The 11,805-nt window shown below is 48.5% G+C and overlaps 1 protein-coding gene across 1 annotated transcript; it reads right to left on the bottom strand.

Annotated features, from left to right (window-relative positions):
* Positions 1 to 72: 72 nt before the first annotated feature.
* zgc:194312 (uncharacterized protein LOC794943 homolog) lies at positions 73 to 8,769 on the bottom strand. The gene is made up of 2 exons (XM_066680701.1): positions 7,603 to 8,769; positions 73 to 1,485 (listed from the first exon to the last, which is right to left on the bottom strand). Exons 1-2 carry the CDS (start codon positions 8,613 to 8,615, stop codon positions 1,425 to 1,427), a joined length of 1,074 nt encoding a protein of 357 aa, XP_066536798.1. The 5' UTR covers positions 8,616 to 8,769; the 3' UTR covers positions 73 to 1,424.
* Positions 8,770 to 11,805: the final 3,036 nt, after the last annotated feature.

The following is an 11,805-nucleotide window of genomic DNA, read 5'->3' as shown; positions in this document are numbered from 1 at the left end:
TGTTTACTGCTTTAATGAACCGTAGCTGGAATGCCCCACAGTAACAACTTCAAACTTCAGCTTTTTCTTATCAGTCGTGCAGCTTTCTGCTCCTTGTACATCTTTGCACCGGATGCAGTTTCTCTGAATCAACAGAATGTGTCTAAGCACAGTTCACTGATCTTCCACACTTCCACTTAATGTAGCACACACTTAAAGACACATGGGCATTGCCGCGATAACTGCCCTGTGTTAGTGGTTTTCCAAATGACCTCCTCCGTCTGACACCGACCATTTTAAAGTGTAAACTCTGTACCTATCTACTGCGGCGCCCTGCTTTTGTAGATAAGAATATTATCTATTAACCTCCACTCCAACGCACAGCGCTAGCAGTTTTCAAACAGGCCTCAGTCATTCGCCTCGACGCGTCCCCAGCTCCAACAGCAATGGCTCAGTTAAAGCAAAAGCACGTTAAATTAATCACTGGAGTTGTTTTGGGTTTTTTTTTTCGTCTAGATGGTGGAACACTGCAACAGTCAGAGACCACTGCTCTGTTCAGGTACAACATCAGGTATCACAGCTCCAGAAGAGCCCTCGCAGAGGCACAACTGAGGCCATTAAAAGTGAGAGGAGGTACGTTGAAAGAAAAAGCTACTTCTCAAGAAAGCCTTGGAGGTTTTAAACTGGACAGAGTATCCATTTAATCAGAATTCCAACACAATAATCGTTATAGACTGATTAAAAACATCCTAAACTCAGTATTTGCCTGTTGTAGAAAACACCAGCTGGTTTTTATTCTGTATAAATTTCACCAATAAAAGACCAGACCACATTTCATTAAGTTCAATGCCACTATGAAAATTGAAACATTAAAATCCCAAAGATACAGCTCCCTCCCAAACACACGTCCTTCACAACGATAGAAACGACACCGCCGCTAAAGCTGTGCCTATTTTAGCAAGAGGTTTTCACATTACAGTGGATTTGTTACAGAGGAAGTGTTTTATGTTCGGTTCCGTGCGTCGAGAATAAAATCAATGCAAGTAAAAGTGTAGGATACGGCCCTTGTTTCTTCATTCGTGTGAGGGTTTGTTCTCAAAGCAACGTAAGAATAATTGAGAACAAACTCTGGTAAATGTAAGGATTGTTCTCAAATAAAAGCCTCTGTACAAATAAGAATTGTTCTTTTAAAAAAAAAAAGTCAGTCAGAAATCCAAAGCATCCTTTTGTGATTGAGCACATTTTTCAGGCGACTCTCAAGAAAACAGTGTTCAAATATCCATCTCTCCTTCACATAGCTGCCACTGTTGAGTATTTCCAAACTTTACTCTGTTCCTCGGTCCCCCTTCTGACCGTTTCCAGATTCACAGGAACGTGCATCGTCTTCTGTAGCTGCTGCAGGGAAGCAATCTGAGGCCATTCTCCGTGGAAAATGTTCCAGAGGGTCATACGGTGGTAGTTGATATCTCCCGCGATAACAGCGTCTCTGATGTCATTCTCCTCGCCCTGAAACACAAGAGAATCGCGTTGAGTGGGTCGTTTTATTTTGAATGTGATCCTCTCATTAATCACAGAAATGCACTAAAGACGGTCTCACAATTTCAGTCTAAAAGCCGTGTGTTAGATGTGGGTCTGTGGCCTTGTGGTGAGGGGGATCCCGCTGTCACCAACTGAAGAAGCGTGTGCAGTGGAAGACAAATGAAAAATACAGGCTACACAGCGGAAAATAACATTCTGGTGTAAAGCAACATCGCTGTAGAAACCCGTCGATCTGAAACCTTTAGTTACTCGGCTAAAGATAATGTGCCTTTTCCAAAACAACTGAAGCATTTTTGAGCTGCTACTTTTGTGTTTCTGCTCGAGTTTTTGGTGTCTTTTTAAAATGCAGAAGGACTGTTTAGAGGTCTAATAGCAGAAGTACTGTTGTATTTTTAGACTCCCAGAGAAGTAGTGTGATCAGTGGCAAAGGAAAACAAGTGTCGTCACTGTACATTTATCAAACGGAGTAGAAGCAGTAAAATAAACAACAGTCAGGAAAGTGCAGATCCATCAGGAGCTTAAAGTGTTCATCTCAAGCCTAAACTTAACTGTTACGGTCCACTTCTGATTCAGCAAATAGAATCCTGGAATCCTCAACACACACAAATCTACCCATTTTATTGTGGTGTTGAAATATTGTCTGTAAATCTAAGATAAACTGCAGAGGGCTGTGATAAAGAGACAAGAACATCCTACGTTTCTGTTGTAGAACGTTGATTAACACATAATTTAAGAGTCTCTTCTTCTTCATCATCGTATTGTCCTTCTCAGTTTATTAAGAATAAAGCTGTTCTGTGGATTCATTAATTCAAATGTGCCACACAAAGTCCCCAAATATAAATAACGTGACTTTGTAAATGAACACAGGGCTTCACCGCTGGGATTTATAGCAGGGAATTCCCAAACTAGGGCTTGTGATCTTACATGGGATCGCTAGAGTTTTAATGGTGTCTCTGGGGAACGTTAAATATACGACTGTTATCTATAAACCTCTCTGTTTTCATTAAACATCTGCAGTCTTTATCATAGATGCTTTAATAAAAGTCAGAAATGGGAAATGCTTAAGGGGCTTTATGTGAGTGGCCACTGGAATAAAACGAATGTATCTTTAACAAGGTTGGAGTTACATTCACAAAGTCAACTGTACGTCTTTTGCCCTAAATCAGAAAATAAATAGGGTATTAATAGGTCAAACATATCATGGGTTCCGACTTTCTAAAACTTCCTTTATTAATGTCATCTGAAGGAGCATAGGGCGGCACGGTGGTGCAGCAGGTAGGTGTCGCAGTCACACAGCTCCAGGGACCTGGGGGTTGTGGGTTCAATTCCCGCTCCGGGTGACTGTCTGTGAGGAGTGTGGTGTGTTCTCCCTGTGTCTGCGTGGGTTTCCTCCGGGTGACTGTCTGTGAGGAGTGTGGTGTGTTCTCTCTGTGTCTGCGTGGGTTTCCTCCGGGTGACTGTCTGTGAGGAGTGTGGTGTGTTCTCCCTGTGTCTGCGTGGGTTTCCTCCGGGTGACTGTCTGTGAGGAGTGTGGTGTGTTCTCCCTGTGTCTGCGTGGGTTTCCTCCGGGTGCTCCGGTTTCCTCCCACAGTCCAAAAACACACGTTGGTAGGTGGATTGGTGACTCAAAAGTGTCCATAGGTGTGAGTGTGTGAGTGAATGTGTGTGTGTCTGTGTTGCCCTGTGAAGGACTGGCGCCCCCTCCAGGGTGTATTCCCGCCTTGCGCCCAATGATTCCAGGTAGCCTCTGGACCCACCGTGACCGTGAACTGGATAAGGGTTACAGACAATGAATGAAGGAGCATAATATGTTAAGGGTAAATAATAATCAATCATTGGTTTTTAATGTGTGATCTGTTTGTCCACAGTGGAATCATCTCCCCGTTTCTATGATGAATGTCTCAAGTGGTATGAATCGAATGAACTGGTCCTAGACCTCGAACATCGAAAGCTCATTTCCAGCACAAAAACAGACCAGTGACTTTTACTTAACACTGGAAGTCACGAGATATTTACAGCTGCTTCTGAATTAGCTCTTAAAGTCATAAGGTTTGTAGACACTGAGTCATTGCTTACCGGCAGACCACATTCATACACTGTTTTTAACAAGTAATTAACTCCTTGCATGTACAGTTATGTGCAAAACTCAGAGACCACCATTCAATTATGTCATAGCACATATCACCATAATGAATCAGTATTTATCGCTCATACTTTGTTTGCACTACAGCTTCCAGTATTGTCAGGAGACACACTCTCTGTTTATCCAGGAAATCTAGAGAGATATTTCTGAGAACACTAACAGCTTCTTTGTTTGGTTTTGCAAATGTTCTTCTGATCTGTTTCCTTTTCTTGGTAACAGCCTGCTCCATGTCCTTTCAGTCTCTGAGAGTAGTTCTCCCCTCCGAGTGGAAGCATAGACAGAAACACCTGGGGATGTTGCATGTTGATGAAGGAAGCGGGGATCTCTCGAAGATGTATGTTTTTAAAAAAGATGGTTCTGTTTTGGATTATGTGTTGTTTGCAAGATTAAATAGTACTGCTTTTCACTATAAAAAGTCATCCCTAACCATCTCTAAACTCCCTTGATGCATGAGGAAGAAATCTTGAGAGGATAATGAGTAATGAGCTATAGCTAATGTGAAGGCAATACCATTAGTTATGAAGATTCATTTATCCTCATTCACTCCTCACAGACAGTCACCCGGAGGAAACCCACGCAGACACAGGGAGAACACACCACCACACTCCTCACAGACAGTCACCCGGAGGAAACCCACGCAGACACAGGGAGAACACACCACCACACTCCTCACAGACAGTCACCCGGAGAAAACCCACGCAGACACAGGGAGAACACTCCAGACTCCTCACAGACAGTCACCCGGAGGAAACCCACGCAGACACAGGGAGAACACACCACCACACTCCTCACAGACAGTCACCCGGAGAAAACCCACGCAGACACAGGGAGAACACACCACACTCCTCACAGACAGTCACCTGGAGGAAACCCACGCAGACACAGGGAGAACACACCACACTCCTCACAGACAGTCACCCGGAGAAAACCCACGCAGACACAGGGAGAACACACCACACTCCTCACAGACAGTCACCCGGAGAAAACCCACGCAGACACAGGGAGAACACACCACACTCCTCACAGACAGTCACCCCGAGGAAACCCACGCAGACACAGGGAGAACACACCACTACATTCCTCACAGACAGTCACCCGGAGAAAACCCACGCAGACACAGGGAGAACACACCACACTCCTCACAGACAGTCACCCGGAGAAAACCCACGCAGACACAGGGAGAACACTCCAGACTCCTCACAGACAGTCACCCGGAGGAAACCCACGCAGACACAGGGAGAACACACCACCACACTCCTCACAGACAGTCACCCGGAGAAAACCCACGCAGACACAGGGAGAACACACCACACTCCTCACAGACAGTCACCTGGAGGAAACCCACGCAGACACAGGGAGAACACACCACACTCCTCACAGACAGTCACCCGGAGAAAACCCACGCAGACACAGGGAGAACACACCACACTCCTCACAGACAGTCACCCGGAGAAAACCCACGCAGACACAGACAACACACCACACTCCTCACAGACAGTCACCCCGAGGAAACCCACGCAGACACAGGGAGAACACACCACTACATTCCTCACAGACAGTCACCCGGAGAAAACCCACGCAGACACAGGGAGAACACACCACACTCCTCACAGACAGTCACCCGGAGGAAACCCACGCAGACACAGGGAGAACACACCACTACATTCCTCACAGACAGTCACCCGGAGGAAACCCACGCAGACACAGGGAGAACACACCACTACATTCCTCACAGACAGTCACCCGGAGGAAACCCACGCGGACACAGGGAGAACACACCACACTCTTCACAGACAGTCAGTTGAAGCAGGACATGAACCCCCAATCCCTGATCCCTGGAGCTGTGTGACTGTGAAACTACCTGCTGCTCCACCAAGTTATGAAGATGTATGTGGTACAGAGAAATCTAGACCCATAAAACAAGCCTTTGTAAAGCCTACTTTTCTAAGTGGGTGCTGATTATTAGGGGGCCGTCCTGGTGAGCTTTAAGACACGATGTTTTTAAAATACTTAAATATACTTAATAAAGAGCTCTGACTGGAAGTAAATGGTTGTGCGCTGTAGGTGCAAGAAATATATGTAGAAGTCATGTGACAAACCACAATATATTTTCGTGAGGATGTCCAGTAATCTGAGTCATTTCTGGACTCTCGGCAGCAGCACAGTTTTAGTGGTAACCTTGGTTTACCCTTAACACGTTTAGGACAGTAGAGATCCCAGGTGGGAGTGACACTGTTGCTGTGTGTGTGTGTGTGTTTCTAAACAATGTGTATACTTCCTGGCGGTTTGTAGCTCTAATTTGCTGTGACACTACGATCTGTTTTCATGCACAATTTGTGTTATCCCTTCAGCTCATCGTCCAGGTTTAACTTTTAACCGCAGGACAGAGTGTGTGTGTGGTTGGGGGGTGAGTGTGTTTGGGGTGTTTGGGGTGTGTGTGTGTGTGTGTGTGTTTGGGGGGGGTGTGTGTGTGTGTTTGGGGTGTGTGTGTGTGTGTGTTTGGGGGGGGTGTGTGTGTTTGGGGGGTGAGTGTGTGTGTGTGTTTGGGGGTGGGGGTGTGTTTGGGGTGTGTGGGGGTGTGTTTGGGGGGTGAGTGTGTTTGGGGTGTGTGTGTGTGTGTGTTTGGGGTGTGTGTGTGTGTGTTTGGTGTGTGTGTGTGTGTGTTTGGTGTGTGTGTGTGTGTGTGTGTTTGGGGTGTGTGTGTGTGTGTTTGGGGGTGTGTGTGTGTTTGGGGGGTGAGTGTGTGTGTGTGTGTGTGTTTGGGGGGTGAGTGTGTTTGGGGTGTGTGTGTGTTTGGGGGGTGAGTGTGTTTGGGGTGTGTGTGTGTGTGTTTGGGGTGTGTGTGTGTGTGTGTGTGTTTGGGGGGGTGTGTGTGTGTGTTTGGGGGGTGAGTGGGGGTGTGTGTTTGGGGGTGGGGGTGTGTTTGGGGTGTGTGTGTTTGGGGGGTGAGTGTGTTTGGGGTGTGTGTGTGTGTGTGTTTGGGGTGTGTGTTTGGGGTGTGTGTGTGTGTGTGTTTGGGGTGTGTGTGTGTGTGTTTGGGGTGTGTGTGTGTGTGTTTGGGGTGTGTGTGTGTGTGTGTGTGTTTGGGGGGGTGTGTGTGTGTGTTTGGGGTGTGTGTGTGTGTGTGTTTGGGGGGTGAGTGGGGGTGTGTGTTTGGGGGTGGGGGTGTGTTTGGGGTGTGTGTGTTTGGGGGGTGAGTGTGTTTGGGGTGTGTGTGTGTGTGTGTTTGGGGTGTGTGTTTGGGGTGTGTGTGTGTGTGTGTTTGGGGTGTGTGTGTGTGTGTTTGGGGTGTGTGTGTGTGTGTTTGGGGGTGTGTGTGTGTTTGGGGGGTGAGTGTGTGTGTGTGTGTGTGTTTGGGGGGTGAGTGTGTTTGGGGTGTGTGGGTGAGTGTGTTTGGGGGGTGAGTGTGTTTGGGGGGTGAGTGTGTTTGGGGTGTGTGTGTTTGGGGTGTGTGTGTGTTTGGGGGGTGAGTGTGTTTGGGGTGTGTGTGTGTGTGTTTGGGGGGTGAGTGTGTGTGTGTGTGTTTGGGGGGTGAGTGTGTTTGGGGTGTGTGGGGGGGTGTGTTTGGGGGGTGAGTGTGTTTGGAGGGTGTGTGTGTTTGGAGGGTGTGTGTGTTTGGGGGGTGAGTGTGTTTGGGGTGTGTGTGTTTGGGGGGTGTGTGTGTTTGGGGTGTGTGTGTTTGGGGTGTGAGTGTGTTTGGGGGGGGTGTGTGTGTGTGTTTGGGGTGTGTGGTGGAGGTGGGGTGTGTGTGTGGGGGTTAAGTGACACTTAAACCCCAGCTATGTGTCTGTCTTGTGGCGGTATCCTCAAACGAACAGAATCTGGCCGACGGTGGCCTAATGAGGGTCCTTTTCCACCACCCTTTTCACGTAGGAATACACCAACCCCACAGCGGCTCACCCACATTTACAAAGCGCCATCTCTGAGAGAGTAACACATACCTCTGTCTCCCCTGAGGCCGCAGCGCACCGACCGTCCACTCCAAGAGGCTCTTGAGGCGGACGCTGAGGCGGGGGAAGCGCTGTCTCAGCTGCTCGAGCAGCTCCTCGTTCCTCAGGCCGTAGACGACGGGCGCGACGCACTGCGCGAGGCTGAAGAAGGCGAAGGCGGCCACGGCGAAGCGCTCCTTGTCTTCGAGGGTGAGCAGCTTGTTCTTCTGCAGCATGTGTAGCACGAAGTTGACGAGGTTGGGCAGAATGTAGGCGGCGAGCTGGGCGCCGTGGAACGCGATGGTGCGGCGGGCCGCGAGGTTGCGGCGGTTCAGCACGCCCAGGCGGCGGCCCTCGTACAGGATGCGCGCGTAGCTGTAGAGAATGAGCAGCGTGCACACGGAGATCAGCAGGACCTTGGGCAGCTCGCCGCCCTTCAGCTCACCGCGGCCACAGTGCTCGTGCTCCCTCTTTGCAGAATCGTACGCGTTGCTGTAAACGCTGAGGGGGACGACGGCGGCGAGACCCCACGTGAGCACGCCCAGCAGCCACGGCCACGCGCCCCGGCCCGCGCCGTCGTAGCGCAGCGGGAAGCAGATGGCGGCGTAGCGGTCCAGCGCCATGGCCGTGATGGTCAGCAGAATGGCGCACGCGCTCGTGGCGAGAGCCGTTACCAGCGCGAGGCACGGAGCGGCGGGAACGCGCGCGCCCACATGCGCCTGCAAGTGAAAGGCGAAGCACAGCGCGAAGTAGACGCACGCGGACACGAGCAGGTGGAAGACGAGCACGAAACGCGCGTGGACGCGGAGCCGCGGCTCGCGCGCGATCGTCCAGCTGATCAACAGGTTGAAGATGAAGAGCACGATGAAGGCACCCGCAGACGCCCACACGCGCACGCGCATGTACGAGTTCGTGTCCGGGTCCGTGATGTTCGGCGTCATGGTTGTTCGGCTTTTTGTTAAACATCCATAAGAGGCGAAAACCGGGAATATTGGGAACAGCGTCGACCCCGTCAGCGAGCTCATGTGATCATCCTGTCGGTTACAAAGCGCGCGCTCTCGGTTCGCTCTGTCTCGAAGCTCTTCTGACTTTCCTCTGGTGCGTTTTCCTCCTCTTCAACTCTCAGCTGCTCTGCTGGGTTTCACTGTGCTTTGAGGAAACGCTGTTCGTGCGCTACCTCTTCCTCCTACCACTGCCCTCTGTGTGTGCGCGTGCATGCGTTTATGAGAGTGAGTGGGTGAATGCATGCTGAATTTTATAAACAATCTGCAAGCCTCAACATTTGGTTTTCCAGCAATGTTCTGTTAGTGCCGTCCAAAAACACCCCAGGTCAAAGGTGAATGTAAATGCTATGTTTTTGAGGGAATTTCCTTTTTCACAAACAGCATCTAAATCAGAATCAAACAGAACCAGATCAATCAAGAACCAGTCAATGTGTCAGAAAGTGTTTACAAATTTAAGTGTGCTCTACTAATCACACAATGCATTGTAAAAATGATTGTACAGCCCATGTACACTTGCCGACACTGGTGGACAAAGGATACCCATAATGCACTGTGCTGTTTGGTAAAAACCTGCATAAGAGTGCAAAATATAGGAGATAGGGAGCCATTTTGGACACAGGGAGAACCCACCACACTCCTCACTGACAGTCACCCAGAGGAAACCCACGCAGACACAGAGAACACACCACACTCCTCACAGACAGTCACCCGGAGGAAACCCACGCAGACACAGGGAGAACACACCACACTCCTCACAGACAGTCACCCGGAGGAAACCCACGCGGACACAGGGAGAACACACCACACTCCTCACAGACAGTCACCCGGAGGAAACCCACGCAGACACAGGGAGAACACACCACACTCCTCACAGACAGTCACCCGGAGGAAACCCACGCGGACACAGGGAGAACACACCACACTCCTCACAGACAGTCACCCGGAGGAAACCCACGCGGACACAGGGAGAACACACCACACTCCTCACAGACAGTCACCCGGAGGAAACCCACGCGGACACAGGGAGAACACACCACACTCCTCACAGACAGTCACCCGGAGGAAACCCACGCGGACACAGAGAGAACACACCACACTCCTCACAGACAGTCACCTGGAGGAAACCCACGCAGACACAGGGAGAACACACCACCACACTCCTCACAGACAGTCACCCGGAGAAAACCCACGCAGACACAGGGAGAACACACCACACTCCTCACAGACAGTCACCTGGAGGAAACCCACGCAGACACAGGGAGAACACACCACACTCCTCACAGACAGTCACCCGGAGAAAACCCACGCAGACACAGGGAGAACACACCACACTCCTCACAGACAGTCACCCGGAGGAAACCCACGCAGACACAGAGAGAACACACCACACTCCTCACAGACAGTCACCTGGAGGAAACCCATGCAGACACAGGGAGAACGCTTACTGTAAACGTTTTTTTTTTTTTTTTAAAAGGTCAACTGGGGACAGTTCATAGAATGTATAAGCAACCTGCAAGTGTTTTTCTGAGCAAAATGTGAATTTAGTGGTGTTTTCAACAAGAACTGAAGACTACACCATAACAGCAGCCAGCAGTAATCTAGAGGAGATAGAGCCACTCAGCACTTAGTCTTTGTCTGAAACATAATGCAGCAAACTCGATTCCCTGTTGTCGTGCTTTCTCACAGGTCAGTGCCTTAAAAGCCTTTATTTTGAACTTAATGTGTTTGTAACAGCTGCATTACACAGAAATACTTAAGCGGGTTACAGGAACACCCCCAGCGCTCACCAGAGGAACTACAACTTTGAAAATAGTGGAGTAGAAAGCAGGCAGCGTTTATAAACACGTTCATTTCAGACACGACTCGGTGCTAGTGATGTGTCGGTCGCGAACGAACCGGTTCAAAGAGCCGGCTCTTGTAAGTGAACGATGAGAGCCGGTTCCCGTCTAAGACCGAGACATTTTTTTTCTAAGGCTTGTCATTCAACCAATCAGAGAACAACAAGCAAAGGTACCAATCAGCGAAGGGTTATACCACCAAGCGGGGAGGGGAGGGGTGGGTGTCCGGATCAACCCCTCCGAGCCGAGACACGGTTTTCCTGAATGCCAGTCTGCCTTCCAAAATATAGTTGAAGAAAATGTTAAATCAGTTAAATGTTTGTTGACAGTTGTGGTTGTTTTAATCACTGCCGTTGAATGCTGCTGTTTTGCACTTTGTAGATTATTTGTTTATTTCCCAGAAATGGATTAATTGAATGAATTATTTAGGTTCCATTGGCTGTATTTCAGAGTTTACAAGTGATTTTTTATTAAGGTGTTTAAATAAAAATCCAGTTATTTATACAATTGAATGTGTGAGTGCAGTCAGTGAGTTATTACAAGACAGCCATAAAAACAATTGGCCATTACAACACTATTTATTATTTTTAATACTGAACAATAATATTTTGTCCCTATAGTCATGTAAAATGTAGGTAATATTGTTCTGTACCAGTGGAAATAAGTGGTAAAACAATAAGTGGAGCCATTTAGAAGCCGAAAGAGCCGGCTCTTTATGAAGAGCCGAGCCAAAAGAGCCGGCTCCCCAAAAAGAGCCGAAATTCCCATCACGACTCGGTGCCTTACTAAGAATACTGCCTTAGTAAACAGCAGCACAGCCACAGATGCTCCGCCCACATACACACTTCCGTGTATCGTCACTGGTCCGACATATCCACACTGCCAAATAGCAGATTGTGATTGGTCCTTTCTCGTGTCAGTCAAATGTCCTTCTTGCAGTAATAGGCGGTTCAAGGTGACGTTAAATGGTCACTTCTGAGGGAGTCTGGCACCTACGAGCACTTTATGTCTGTCCACAGTTTTCCTGTTCCACACGGTGAATTTAAGACGATAACGAGTTAAGCACATGATTGAATCCCTCAAACAGATTAATAATAAAAAGAGCAATATATTTATTTCTAATTATTAGGGGTATGTTCCCGATTCCTCAGACTGAATAAAGATTTGTGTTATTGTATTGACTCTCCTTCAGTATGAATGTCTTCGTGCTTCAGCTTACTCTGCCATGCTCATATTGGACTCAATAGAAATTACATATTGTTTTTGTTGTTGTTCTGTGCTGTTCTTTAACGCACAGCCTGTTTGTTTTGTACATTCTGATTCAATAAAGTTTTGTTTAAAAAGAGTCTGGAAATGCGGGAACACTCAGCACT

Source organism: Hoplias malabaricus, chromosome 9 (assembly GCF_029633855.1).
Source record: "Hoplias malabaricus isolate fHopMal1 chromosome 9, fHopMal1.hap1, whole genome shotgun sequence".
In the NCBI taxonomy this organism is placed as follows: domain Eukaryota; kingdom Metazoa; phylum Chordata; class Actinopteri; order Characiformes; family Erythrinidae; genus Hoplias; species Hoplias malabaricus.
This window is presented reverse-complemented; position numbering and strand designations above follow the sequence as displayed.